This window comes from Dermacentor albipictus, chromosome 2 (assembly GCF_038994185.2).
Source record: "Dermacentor albipictus isolate Rhodes 1998 colony chromosome 2, USDA_Dalb.pri_finalv2, whole genome shotgun sequence".
NCBI classification, from domain to species: domain Eukaryota; kingdom Metazoa; phylum Arthropoda; class Arachnida; order Ixodida; family Ixodidae; genus Dermacentor; species Dermacentor albipictus.
Genome location: NC_091822.1, coordinates 60920005 through 60935059, shown reverse-complemented (window position 1 = coordinate 60935059; position 15055 = coordinate 60920005). Strand labels below are relative to the sequence as shown.

The 15055-nt window shown below is 46.9% G+C and overlaps 1 protein-coding gene and 1 long non-coding RNA gene across 4 annotated transcripts in view; one reads left to right on the top strand and one right to left on the bottom strand.

The window, feature by feature from the left end:
- LOC135909001 (sphingomyelin phosphodiesterase 4) overlaps positions 1 to 15055 on the bottom strand; it is a 178151-nt gene that overhangs the window by 10304 nt on the left and 152792 nt on the right. For all 3 annotated transcript variants that reach the window (XM_065440865.2, XM_065440868.1, XM_065440866.2), the window contains exon 15: positions 4192 to 4449. In XM_065440865.2, coding sequence (XP_065296937.1) covers positions 4192 to 4449 — 258 coding nt within the window. The remainder of the gene's footprint in view (positions 1 to 4191; positions 4450 to 15055) is intronic.
- Positions 1 to 15055, top strand: part of LOC135909003 (uncharacterized) — a 48515-nt gene that overhangs the window by 22874 nt on the left and 10586 nt on the right. The window lies entirely within an intron of this gene.

Sequence of the window (15055 nt, the reverse complement as noted above, 5' to 3'; positions counted from 1 at the left end):
TTCCTCAGTGTGCTTTTTGCTTCTCTATATAAGAAATTTGCGGGTGTGAATTTGGTTAATTTAGCTTACCAGTTTTCAAGGTATTTCGGGGTTATGAATGTCTGATAACATGTATATTTTTTGCGACGACGTGAGATTCTTACCAAGATTACACTGTACATACATACCTACACACATACATAGGCAGTTAACCCCCAGAAAAAATGTGAAGTACTCTAAGAATACTACCACATCAAAGGGACAATAAAGACGAATACTAAGTCGATGTGGACTGCTTAAATACCATTCTAAAAACCTTGCAATGCTTGTTTCGTGCGAAGACTTAGTTTACGACAAAATGGCGTATGAAGGGTCCGAACACATTTTCTTTGAGTTCAAATCTCCCGACACCTAACCGGGGGAGTGGCGATGCTGCATACACCCTCGCCACCCTTTGTGGCCGTCGGTAAGTAAAATGGTGAGTAGATGGTGGTACCAAACCAAGACAGAGTGGTGAATTGGCTGCTGCAGCTGCTTTTTCGTCAAGTGGCATAGACCGTTCGGGCATTCCGCGACATCACATGGAAGTTGAATTCTCTGCTACTTGCAGTTCGTGCGAGTTTCACAAGTCAGCAAAACCAGCGCAGCACTACGCGATCACGAAAGCGTTGAAACGCGAAAGCGCGGGCGACGCGGAGTCAAGCGAAAACGAAACCTTTTGACCAGCCACGTCGTCGTGAAAGGGTAATTTCAACAGGTTATTTTTATTAAAGATGAAATAAAATGACAAGTAGCACTTTACTTCATCTTATATTACAATACAAGAATGTTTTTTGCAACGAGTGGTTGAGTATTTTTGACAAAATTTAACTGAGGAGTGTTTTCGCCATCGGGCAAGTACTTGAATGTCCCGGGGGAGTCTCTAATGATGTGATGGATTTGCTTCAATATCTCTATCATTAACTCTTTGAGGGTCGATTTTTTTAATTGCACATTTAAATTCTTCAAAGGGAGCTATTTCGAAAAAAATTACTGTAATTTTTCTAGGGTGACCGTAAAGTGAGAAAAAAATGTTTGGCGTTGGCATATATGGACTGTTTATTCATGAAAAACAATAAAAAATAGCAAATAAAGTTATAAGAATTAACAAAAAATTGGTGCATTGTTATACACAATGCCCACACGAGAAAAATGGACAAGAAGAATGCGCACACAAAAATTTTTTGCAAGTCTCAAATGTTCCTCTTGCACTAATACTTCTTCAGCGTGCGGTAGTTCATGAAGCATGGCTCCACGCAGAGCGGTTTGTTGCACTCAGCGCACATGTACCTAGTGTGCAACGTTTTTGCTGCCGAGTGGTGTTGGCGCAGACGTGGCACCTCCTCTGGGTACTGCTTCCCTGAGCAGCCGTGAGAGGCAACTTCTGAATAAAGTGCCAAAAAAGGAAACGCATGCACGGCGGCATCCTTCGTATGCGGACCCCTGTGAGCAGCAAACGAGCGAGTAACAGGCGGTCACCCTTTCAGTGATAAGAATGAGGTAGCCATCAGTTTTGCGAGCGAAAGAAGCCAAAACCGCGTGCGGAACAAAACTGAAACTAACCGCCGCAAGCACGCCAATGCGCGAGCGGTAGCAGACGCGCCGGAGCAAAAAAAAAAAGCTATACAACGAAAACTGAAAGAGAGAGACGCGAGAAAAAAATTCCATGTATTCCCACGTAGTGGCAGCACATGCCAGGCAAGAAATAGTTAGGAAATTAGCGCACGTTTTAAACGTACAGACGGCGCCGTAAATATACGGCTTCGACCATTTCCGGACCTGTTCGCGGCGCCGTATATTTACGGCAGCGACCCTCAATGGGTTAAGGGGGGACGCAGCTTTCGCATCGCAAAATATTGCCAAAAAATACATTTTTTTGAAGATCACATTTTCAATTTTTATAACCCTTTTTCTATCTAATACCCAAATATCATCACTGTAATCACTTAGAAGTGCTCTAAAAAATTCGTTTTATCAGCCAAGGTGGCGAAAAATCTCGCGGAAATCAAGAAAGAACAGCGTTTTCCACGCCATAATATCTCCGGAACGGCGCAACCGAGCGCCACCATCTTGCTCTCGTTGGAAAGCGCATTTCTCTGCCTTCGAATCTGCCGCTTCAGCGATGTCCTCTATACAGAAAAAAGCGCACAAAAAGCAAATGATTGGAGGTCATGCCGCAGTCTGCGATTGGCCGCCCGCCACGTGACTCCATCGCGGTTCGCCATTGGTCCGGCGCTCGCGTCGTCTGCTCGGATCTTTGCAACTCGCGAGTCTGGACGCCTCCACTCGTCCTAGTCTCGATGTGTCAAAACGGGCGCTACGCGGACATTGCAGTAGCATGGCCGATCCCTACGCTAGTGGACGTTTCAGACTCACGGCTAAGCATTCCGAGCATCGGCGAAGCGGACTCCGCGACCAAGATTCACACGCGGAACCCTCGGACATGTGGCTAAGCCTTTCAGCACTCGGCGTTTCGGAATTCGTGACGAAGCACACCGCGCACGCAATCCTCGGACATGCGGCTAAACATTTCGTGCATAGGGAGTCTCCGACTCGGCGATCATGCACATCGCACGCGGACTTCTCGGACCCTCACCTAATCATTTTGTGCATCGGAGCCTCCGACGGCGCGAATAAGCGCATCGAGTGTCGACTCCTCGAACCCGCGGCGAGAAATTTCTCGCGTCGGCACGTCGGACTGCGTGAATGAGTGCATCGAGTGTCGACTCCTCGAGCCCGCGACTAGGCATTTCGCGCGTCGGCACCTCGGACTGCGCGAATAAGTGCATCGAGGGTCGACTCCTTGTATCTGCGGCTATACATCGCACATCGGCACTTCGGACTCGCAACCAAGCATATTGCGCGTTCACTCTGTTATCATATTGTCACGACAGCTCGTAACAATACGTATCTATCATACCACCCTTTCGTGAAGAGGACCTCATCATGAGCTCTGTTCACTAGGCCCCTTGGGCTGGCACCGACACCTGGCTGCAGAAGTGATCGAGGCATCATACGAAAGTAAAATTCTGGAAAGCACCTAGCAGCTGCATATCTATCACTGGCTCTCTGATGCTAAGTTCTACAGCCATTGTCAAGTAAAGAGGACTTGGGAGGCTCCTGACACTCAGAGCTTTCATTCAGCAAACTGGTCAATTCCACCAAAGAGTAAAAAGCCTCCCTGATTGTACTGGAGATAACTATCAATTGGGCAGCCTGCAGGTACAGGCTGCCTGAATGTACACTGGAACTATATTCATGCCCACACAAAGTTCTGCACCTCACTTGGTTTGAAACCTAGGCACCATGCTCTTTGTAGAGCACCAGCAGCAAAGAATGCCCTATAAAAAGAAAAAGGGGTGGGGGGGAGCACACCAGACCAGAGGCCACATGTACAAGAAGCCCCACATCACAAAACACCCCAAAGACTACAAATTTGGTGCCTTTTATAGAACTGACGAGAAGGTCAAACTTTGAGAGCCGTTTTCTCAAAACTGTTTTTCTGCCTTTCTGCTAAGTTTCTGGAGCTGATTTCTTCATTACCGTTCAACATATTTTGATTCCCTTTCTTTTGTCACATTCCTTGGGCTGCAGTGCAGGTCGTGACATTCTCGCTTTCTTATCTTGAACCTTTGTAAGTTTACAATATGGCTATTCGTCTACTCCACAAGTGTGCTTGATGCGAAGGTAACATAAAATATGGCACTTCAAAAAATTTGTGTTGCGAAAAAAAAATTGCAAGAATGTCACGACCTTCGGCATGCATTTAGCTATGCAGTCAATACTTAACAAGCCTTCTATCACGTTTTTTTAAGTTCCCCAGGCTCTCCAGAAAGTAAGAGGGAGAAAAATACTTCTCAATAAAATTCAATAAAATGTTCCCAAGATATCGCTCTGAAACTTTTACGGAAGCATTAGGGAGACATTCGAAATGTTTGTGCTAGTTTTTAACAAAATCCATGAAGGAATAAGGAAGTTGATTTTCAAAGCCACGTCCCCCCTTAAGGCTCTGTTCGCGATAATATTAATCCCTTAGAGATTGTCGAGCATCAATCTATCCCTTTAGCTCGACCTAACATTTTTCTTTAGTGTCCCTTTCACAACAGCAGCAGCCGCGTTACAGCGTGTGCAGGTAGCTTATTACACAGCCACTCGACAGTGAGGCATGCCCACCTTGTCATTGATGGCGGTGGACAGCAGGTGCAGCATGCGGACCAGAAAGACAACCTCGTAGCTACGAATGGGCTCCATGTCGGGGTTGCCCTGGTAAGTGTACGCTTTGGTGTCGTCGAGGCAATGCTCGAAGCCATTCTGCCGGAAGCCATTATGCCTCCTGACGGAGTCGGTCATATCGCGCGACGACGCAAACAACGACACCAGCTCACGGCCAGACTCTGGGGGCAAAGCAGACAGCTCTGCATCCTTGTTCAGCTGCAAGAAACAGGAGTAGTTGTGTTTATAACTTTTTTTTTTAAATTGAGAAGTTTGTACATGTCAAAACCACGATCTGATTTTAAGGTACAGCGCAGTGGAGAACTGCAGATTAATCTTGACCACCTGGCGTAATTGAACGTCCACGTAGTACACGAGTGTTCTTTGCATTTTACCCTCATTGAAATGTGGCCACTGCATCCTCAAGCTCAGCAGCACAACGCCATAGCCATCGGAACTACTTCAGCGGGTCAGCAGCCACATTTAAAACCATGTAGATCAATAGGCTTGAGCTCTTCAAACTACAGGTGTGCAAACATATCATACGAAGCCAACAAACACTGACCTCAAGGACGACATAGGGGAAATAACTTGTTCTTAATAAATGAAATAAAGAAACAATAAATTAGTGTGCAAACAGTTATTTTTGAGACCAAATCGAATACATGTTCAATATTGCCAGAAGCTAAACGAGTACCAAATAATTTTCAAATAAAAAGTAGCCGCTTCCATCATTACTGTAAAACGATGTTCACATCTTAGTATAAACAGAATGCAAGCAAACGTCTGTCATTATATTGCACACTATGAAGTGTTCTTTATTAAAGCTCAAATGGATCACTAGGAGCAAATAAGCATGAGCGTGCAAATACCAAATACAGTCAACGACCGATTTTTTGGACCCTCTAGGGGACGTAAAAACGTCCGAAAATTCAGGCAGTCCGAAAAAATGAATGCATGCAAAAAACTGCACCTTTTTTTCTTCTTTTCTCAAATTTAGAGGTAAAGGGCGAAGTGCCAATCTTCCGAAACCCTGCCAAAGCATCAATGAAGGTGCTATAAAAAGAGGCGTCCAAAAACTCTGTATGCAGCCAACTGCCACTTTATTATGTACATGTGCATCGTCAGGCAGCCAGTGTTATTGCTGCAGTGGCTTGAAGAACTTGTTGATTGTTGTTTGGACGGCATTCCGGTTGCATGCGATCCTATTTGCCTCAATCTGAGCAAGGGTCATGTCAGCACTGTACACCGATGAAAAAGTCAACAGTGCTCGCGTCAACTCGGCGCTTGTAGGCGGCGCAGGCATTGGCTCCTAATTTTCAAAACCGGAGTCTTCTGAATCCCCCCCCCAACCTGACGGACTATTCCCTCGTCAGTCAGTTCTGCGCAGAAGTTGAGCTTGTTGCCAGTGTCAACAAACTGTTCAAAAGTTATTTCCGTGGGTACGGTACTGCTTTCTGCGCTTCGATGCCATTGGCGAGGACGACGAAGACGGAGTCGGGGCCATCGAAGGCAAGCGAAATCCTTAAGTTGCGAACAGTGGAGTTCACTGACGAGCGTCGAAGCACCTAGGCCTAGCGTCACAGAGCACACTTGACACAACAGCACAACCACACACCACGCTAGCCAAAATGTGGCCTGCGCAAACCGTGGCGCAAACAAACGAAATAGCGCCACTCCGGAAACTCCGCCAGAAGTGGAAGAGCGGCCATTTGCGGCGATGAACATAGCCAGCGTGGCCAGACCAAATCGGTATGTGACGGCTAGATCCGGTTACTTGTGGTTCAAAGCAGTGATATGCTTCGGCTGCAAGTCCATTTCCTTCGCAAGGGCGCTGCGCGAGGAGCCAAAGGACCTTCTGTCGCATCAAAAAGTCCGGAAAATTGGACGGTGGGGGGTTCGAGCGTCTGAAACTTCAAATGTCCTTATACATTGATTCTATGGGGCTCGTGGCAGTGCCGCGAAGACGTCCGAAATATCAGGCATGTCCGAAAATTTGGGCGTCCGAAAATTCAGTCGTTGACTGTAGTAGATTTGGAATAGAATATCCAACCGAGTCAATAGAAGAAAGCCGAATATCGAATCAAATATCAAACATCAGGAAATTTAACACAGCCTTCTATGCTTCCAAATATTGTGAAAAAAATACAATGCTCCACATGCTCAGGAGACTAATTATGTTACTTCACAAGAGCCTTGCTAGCTACTTAGGTACGTATGAATTGAGATGCATAGTATTTTCTAGTCTTATTAAACGGAACACCAAATTAGTATGCTAGCCGATAACAATTCAGTTCGTATACGAAGATCTGGAAAATATTTTTCTATGGATGCAATGTCTGTCAAAGAGAATTATGCGCTTTTTTCCGTTTGAAGCTGAAGAAATAGCGGAGCTGTCCTAAATACTAATGGGGTTTTCAGTTTCATAGTGGGTCATAGAGTGGTTAATTAATGGCAATCTTCTATTGCTTAGAAAGTATTTCTTTCCAGTTTGTGGTTATTCCGTCTTTGTGGCAGGTGGTTTCTGTGGGTTACCGTCGGCTCGTTATGAAGCCAATCTGTGCGACAGACGAGAGCAGGGGAATGTGAATCACGTCACTCGGCACCGCTCCACGCGGTCAGTGGCGCCACATGCATTGACTGATCTCGGTGCTGATGGTAAGAGTCTTCAAATCGGGAGGGCTCACGGCAAGTTCACGCGACGTGGGCCCTCACCACTGGTTGGCCGAATTCGCTGCGGGCCAATGTGATAATGGGCCACAAACTGTCACGGAAAGCTTGTCGCTAATATTTTTCTAAGGGCGGCCCCTCAGTGCTCGGTCGCAAAATTGCGCTTACAGGTTAGATTGAAGTGGCGTTCGAGTCCACAGTAGACCAGCCAGCAACTACTATGTGCAAGCGTGTCAAGTTCATCTGTGTGCTCGTGTGTGGGTGTAGCAATCCAAACTGCGTGAATCTGTGGGTGTGAACACTGAACTTGCATATTCTATGCGATGAACGTGCCTTCCAGCGACAAATCAGGCCGATCTTTGCACATGCACTTGTGCTTTCCCTAAGTGCTGATGTTGCAATTCCCTCTGTCTGCATCACCTTAATCATCCTGATTGGTATCCTCAACCTGGATGAACCTTGTACTGATAGAGACTACGTGCCATAACACAGCTGCGTGCATCAAGGCACTGACCACAGCCAGGTCATTGATCGAAGGGACCCATATCCGAAAAATTGAATATTTCAGTATTCGCATTTTTACAAATAAGCAGTTTATTTGTTTATTCAGGGCTCTTAGGTGTGTGCAACTGATACCAATGAATGAGTGCTTTTGCCGAGCAGTTTCTTTAATAATACTTTATGGCACGCGCAAGCTGTAAGTATGATGAAGTTAAAGAAAAACGAGAAACAGTAACAACAGCCCATATTATATGTGTCTGGATCACAGTTGCCATTGTTTAAGTGGCTCGGCCGCTCATATTAAGGGAGGACGTGGCAATTGAAGTGGTCAAATTGTCCAAATTTTCGATTTTTTGATTAATTCCTTTTGCGATCCACGGACCTTCATTTACCTCGTGGTGAAATACCGTATTCACTCGCATAATGATCGCACTCGCGTAATGATCGCACCCCTGAATTTTGTCGTCAAAATTCGATTTTTTTTATTTCCCGTGTAATGATCGCACCCTGAACGTGCCGCAGCGATATGTCGTGTGCCAAGCCTAGCTAATAATGATCGCGCTTACCATCTGTCGAATGCTACGCGAACGACTCGTCTGCACGCACCAAACATGCTTAAGTAGATGCCTCATTTCATTACTTTCATCACTTTCCGCACTTCCATGGCAAAAAGAGGTACAACCAAACTTGCCTTTATTATGGGTAGGCTTTACAATGGTTGTAGTCAACAAAAACAAAAAAGGCACCTTTCGATTCTTTTAATCTGCACTCGTGAGCACGCAACAAATCGCGCGCGGCAATGATAGTAGCCACGTTTACACTGATACGTTAAAAGTGTACCCAATTCATACGCCAACGCTTGTAACACAGCTAAGATATTCGCCCACCCTTAGCGGAAACGTGCCGTGTTAGGATAGTAGTGAAAACAGATGCCGCAGTTTCCGCAGCACGCCGGCCATGGGTTTCTGTCACTGGCAGCTAAGCGCGCCCATCTGTTTCTGTCCCCTCTAAGTGCACATGGCTACGTTATTGCCGCAAACTTTGCCGATATGAACTATATTATTCATCACTGACACGGAAGAAACTCGTTCAATGCACGTAATGTACTCACGAGAAGGAAAAAAAAAAGATCGCGTTCGGCTTGCTCCGCCGGCCGCCATTTTTGTTTTGGTGTCCCGCACCCGCATCCCGCAGCAAACGCGGGACGAAAACAAAAATTTTTTTTCCGCGGGAAATTTAATTCGCGTAATGATCGCACCCCTGAATATGGGTCAATTTTTTCTGACAAAAAAGTGCGATCATTATGCGAGTAAATATGGTATAACAAAATACGCGGTAGGAACCGAAAGAACAGCACTTTCCTTGAGTGCTATCATCAAAAATTTTGAAAAAATCTGGCTTCGGAATGCCCAGTCGCACCATTGATCCTCCGGCTATCCAATGACGTAGTGACATCATTTTGGTATCACCGTAAAGAGGACAGATCGGAGCTAAAGATAGCCGGAGCGAGGCATTTCTCCACCGAAAAATAAACCAGCAAACACAAGCGAAAAAAGGCAAAAGCGGCATTGCGATTGGGTGGAGCAGTCACGTGGGGCACAGGGCGCACTCCTATCGGCTGTTGTAGATTTGGATTGCTGACGAACCTATCTCGTGCCGCTTTTAGTGTGGAGTTTGATGTTTATTTCAGATAACGGTTTCCAGCCTCTAGGTTTGGGACCTCTCCTGACTAGCCTGTAGAGGAGGAGCTCAGACTTGCTCGAGGAGCATCTAAGCCCTGTATTTTCCAGGTACATCTCTGTTTCATCTACAGCCTCCTGTAAGCCTAATTCAACAGCTCCTTCGCTTCCTCCGGTGCACCAGATTGTGATGTCATCAGCGTAGAGCGTATGATCGACTAAAAGCGGCTGTACCATCCCTAGAGTAGACACCATTCGGGTCCTTGGCATGTTCATCGAATCCAATGGCAGTAACAATACGACGCTCAACAAGCTCGCAGCCAAGACTGAGAACATGATGAGACTCATCAACAGAGCCTCGAATAGGCGTGGAGGCTTAAAGGAAGACAACCTCCTCAGGTTGTTCCACGCCTTCCTCATGAGTCATATAGTTTATGTGCCAGCCATGCACAACTGCTATAACTACGAGAAGAAACGATTAAACACGCTCATCAGAAAAAGTATTAAAAAAGTACTAGGCATTCCGCTATGGGCGAGCACGGACTTCCTTATGCAACTAGGAGTGCACAACATATTGGACGAGATAATCGAGGCCCAGGAGTCAGCCCTACTGGCCCGTCTATCCTCTACCCCGGCTGGAAAGAAGATACTGGCAGTTCTTGGGATCAACCCTATCCTCATGGAAGAGCGGAAACAAGAAATTTCAGAAAATCAAAGGAACAACATACGAGTTGCACCGTTTCCCCGTAATGCTCATCCTCAACACAACGTAGGCAGACACAGAGCAAGAGCCCTCGCCCTCCTCAAGCGTACCAAGGACGATCCCTACTCGGCATGTTTTGTCGACGCAGCCCAATATGGACAGTCGTCTAACTTCGCCATTGCCCTCGTTGATCACAACGGACAGATAGTGAATGCGGCTTCCCTGAAGTGCTCAACACCAACCAGAGCGGAGCAGGCCGCAGTTGCTATAGCACTCCTAGACAACAGCAGATCACAAATCTTCACTGATTCGAGATCGGCGGTCAGGGCTTTCGCTTCAGGATCCATCGCTGAGGAGGCTCACAAGATTCTCAAGAACACGAGAATCTCTCCGCACACCATCACGTGGTTTCCGGCTCACCTCGACCCCCAGCTTGACTCGTTTCCCAATCTGAATGACATCGCCCACTCCCAAGCGCGCGCACTAACCCACCGCGCGGGAGCAGGATCGAGTTCAGACTCCGGGGTTCTCGAGTTTCGGGACATTCTCACTACTTTCAGCGAAATTACTACGCACTATCACCTCGGTAGGAGGACTTATCCTCCCCCTCACATCAAACTGGCAACCTCTGGCGTCCACTTTACGCATGCTTCAGACGATGTGCTATCCAAACCTGGCCCTTTTTCACACGATCACTCCAGAGCCTTTCAGCTCTACTTGCCCCGACTGTAGGGCTGTTAGCAATCTCGCACACATGCTCTGGCGACGCCCCTCGTTACAGGGACCCAATCGCATCACAGAACAAGAATGGAGCTCTGCCATCCGGAGGTCAGAATATGCACGTCAAACTTGGGCTGTCCAGAGAGCCCACGATGCGGCGGTTAGGCTCGGCCTACCAGTCCCCACGTGGGAGCGGCCCGCAGCTCTGCCCTAGGGCAAAGCTTCTCAGGACCTTGTCATTAAAGTTCTTTGTCTGTCTGTCTGTCTGTCTGTCTATCTCGTGCGCATTTGCACAGCAGTGAGCTGCGCGTTCCGGTCAACGTGACTGACGATCGTGGCAGCTTGCACCCCTTTTCTGTGATAAGCCCCAAAGGAATCAAGTTCCGTATGGCCCACGTGTACGGAAGACCATGAAAGGCATGGAAAAGAGGGAGAATACTCCTCGTAGAAGCGTATGTCACTGAGCTTGTTGACGAGGCACGACCAAGGCACGTGGATGACTGGGAAAGCGCACCCGCACGCAGTGCTGACGGCATGACCACGGAACCACGAGCGATGGTGACAGTGCGTCCACATGTGGTCATGACGGTAACGCGACTCGGCGGAGCATAAGCTTTCACGTCAAATATTCAACTGCTGATTTCAGCTCTAACTCTCACTAATAAAGAGGTTGCACAACGAGAGACAAGAGCAGACATTTTGAATGCACTGCCATATACCTCTGCACAACGGACGGATGCATGACAATCAAAAAGTGAACTAAGGTGCATGAAACTGCGGCAAGAACGAAAAAAGAAAGAACGACATCAAAATGTAAAAAAATGTGTCCTCACAGGCAAAGGACTATATCCCAGGCGAGATTTAGGTGCTCAGAGTAAAGATTTAAATGTTTACAACAAATGAAACTTCGAACCCCATTTTCTCAGCTTTCACTTTTGGTAAAGTTGCTTTCAGTCATCCCAGCTCCATTTCACAACGAATGAAGACAAAATCATTCTGTCTTTTGAACTTAGATCCTGAAACATTGATGAGTGCAATAAAGCTGTCCATATTTAACTGCACCTTAAAAAAATTTATAATGTGTTTTTTGCACAAGTCGTTAGTAAGACAATATGCATAGGAAAGTTAAAACAACATTTTTATGCTCATTTCGGCATTTAAAAATTAAACCAATAGCTTTATAGCACAGAATGGGCCTTTGTGAACATGCGGATGTGAAAATCTGCGAACTTATGTGTAATTAATTAATTTGGGGATGACCATTAGAGGCTGTCAATTGTAACACGAAAATTATAATAGATAGCACAAAACTAATTTCAGTTATGATATCAACATAACAAATCACACCTGCATTGCAAATTTCACCAATGTAGTCCCATAAACAAAAACAAAAAATATGTTTTCGTTGCACCGTACCCCTTAACTCATCTCAGGGTGGAACAACGTGGCTCATATGCACAGATATGCAAGTTTTGCTATGTTTTGACATTATTTCATGCCAGCCAAGTGACATTTCAACAATATTTGAAACTACCAACGTAATCATCTGTGGCTGTAGATGCTGATGTAAAGAAATGCACTGCTTTGGCTAATCTGACGCGGAAGGCTGCGCTCGAAGTTTTCTTGAATACGAAAAATGTCCAAAGAATGCGTAAGTGGAGTACAGGAAGTTAGGTATAACTTCTCGATTTAATGAGCTTCAGTATAACGAAATTCTCGGTATGACCAAGTATTTAACTTCATTATTTTGTCCATAGAACTCCATGTAGTCGCCGACCGATTTTCCGGACTCCGAAAATTCGGACATGCCCGATTATTCGGTCAGCTTCGCGGCACCGCCATTCTCCCCATAGACCATAATGTATAACAACTGCCGAAAGTTCGGACACCTTGCAACCTCTCGTCTGATTTTTCGGACACTCCTTGAGCCAACTCGGTCGAGAGCACCATGCACCGGTTCTGACCGGTGCATGGTTCGACTTGCTGAACGCCATTTTTATTTTGAACGGAGCTTCCTTGCTGCCCCACGAAGTGGCGCTACTGGAAATCCCCGCTCATCATCATCGTTTCTGCCTTGTTACATAGAGTGGCTCTGCAGCAGTTCCGGTTTCAGCTTAGTAAGCCATGTCAAGACAATCCAGCAGCTGATTTGTTTCTTCGCGCAAGACGCTGCGAGCAGGCCGCGTGTTTCGTTTGTGCGACTTGTGTCGGCACAGTGGTGTTTGCTTTGTGTGCTGTGTCGAGGTTTCGGTGATGCAACGCGGCATACGTAAACATCGCGTCAAGGATCTAATGGCGCCGAGAGTGCCGGGAGGCCTAAGACTTGTCGCCTTCCGATGTGCTCCCTACTGACGCGGGAAATGTTCTGCCGAGACCTGCGCAGTGGTTGCCTTGCGATTCCGGACACCGTCTCATTTGACAGTTTCATAGGTGCTGACACTGCTGTATTGACATGCGCAGAACTTGACGACGGCAAGATCATTCGTCAGGTTTCTGCTGCACCGCCGGACGATGACGAGTCGGAAGATGACGCACCATGTGCTGCGCTGCCGTGGCATGCGGAGCGTGTACAAACAGGGACTGTGCTTTCAGCCGCTATTAGTGACCGTACGACCCTCTCCGAGATTCAGGCTTATCTGATAGCGCGTAAACGGAACAGCGTACAACGGCGCATTCACGATTTCTTCCAAGCCTACTGCTGAGCCCGAATAAGTGCGTGGAAATAAAGGATTTCATTTTTTTTTCTTAATCTGCTTTTTCGGACACCTGTTTATTCGGACATTTTCGCAGTCCCCGTGAGGTCCGAATAAACGGTCGGCGACTGTATTTAGAACCTCAATATAATGAATTATGCTTGTATGCAATTTCAATATAACAAAAAGAATGTCAAGAAAATAAATGTAAACATCTGTGGACGCAGATGGTCAAATGATTGAATTACAAGCGGCTGTTTGCAGATGCTCCTCTCAAATAGTGTGCCTTGCGACAAGAGCGACCACCGAAGTGGAGCCGCATCATGTACCATAGAAAGTCCAAGTGCGATAACACCCTAACGTGCCCCGCAAACTGTGTCCCTTAGGTACGAGTGAAAGTATGAAAGTATGCAAGAATGAGAGAAGAAAGATGGTGGCTTCACAATGCTGCCTTCGCACGTGAGGAAAGGGAAAGAGGGGGAGGGGAGCGAGCTGGGGGTAACGCAATCAAGCGCGCGAGGGTACAGGGGGGATGGAGTGGAGGTAAGTTGGCGCGTGCCTCGGCTATGGACGACTGCACGCCAAGTTTCATCCTAGACACCAGCGCTCGTTTCTCCCGTGGCGGAACGATTTCATCTCCAATGGGTGTAGGTTTCCGCCGCCACTTCCCTTCACGATCGCACCCGCGTTCAGTTTGCGCTGCGCGCGAAACACCTCTTGTTTGCGACGGTGCCTCTTCGGATGACCGGAAATTATTATTGTGTTGTTAACTGTCACGACAGCAATGTAAACACGAAAGGGTTCATGCCACCAGTGAAATTCTACCGATTCACAAGGAAATGGTACGAAAAAAGCAGATGACAGACATGGATTACTGCGGTGCGCCGAGCGAAGTAAACAACTGGCAAAAGAAGCGAGCTCGTTCATTGATCACCCCTGAGTGTATGACGGTTTTCATATGTAACCCACATGAATAGTTACTCGGTATATAAGCCTCTTATTCATATAAAATCTTTCAGTTGTTCGTCAAGCGCTTGTCCTGTCTTCTTTCTCGTGTTTCGTTTGTGTGTGCGCTGCCCGAGAATGGAAACCACTTCTGTTGTATGCGCTAGCAGTGGCCGAAGTTCACGCGTGCCGAGAAATTGAATATGTGCGCGATGTACTGAACATGACCGGAGTTCATTCCTGCATCACCAATGCACCGACCGATCGAGTTACTGGACGATACACGTCCGCGTCTTGGTCGCGCCGGCATCGCTAAAGCAGGAATGATTACTAATACTTTCAACTTCCGCCTCTTCAGCACTATTAAAAAATGGCCAAGCTGTCTACATTGATGCCTCTATTCCATATTGTAAGAGACGTACTAAATAAAGTTTTGTGCGCATGTCGTACTTGGGCTATGCAGCGATATATTTTTGTTTATTTCCGCACAGTGTCGATGGAAGTCCGTTGTCACCATCAGAGACAACACGGATTTGTAGCAAACATATTATGCGAAACTGCAAAAATGACTTTAGCTCGTATGTGCGGCATCGTATGTGCTGACGATTTTTCCGGTGGCACATACGATGTCGTTACCAATGACCCGCTCAGCGTCACTTCCATGGTTAAGCAGACGCTGCCCTTTCGCCACATTGCAGCCATAAAAACAATCGTCAAGCGTACCGATCATCTTAAAGGCAAATAGAAGCGTGTACAGTCTGTTTCACACTTAGGGGAAAACTCGGAACGTGTTGCATCGCGATGTGGCAAGCAATGGAGTCGTGCGGCGGCAGCAGCTCGAGCAGGCGCAGACGCTCGAGGAGCGAAGTCATGATTTGCGTCGTCTGCTAGGGCGGCGCGCGCTGGCCGCATTG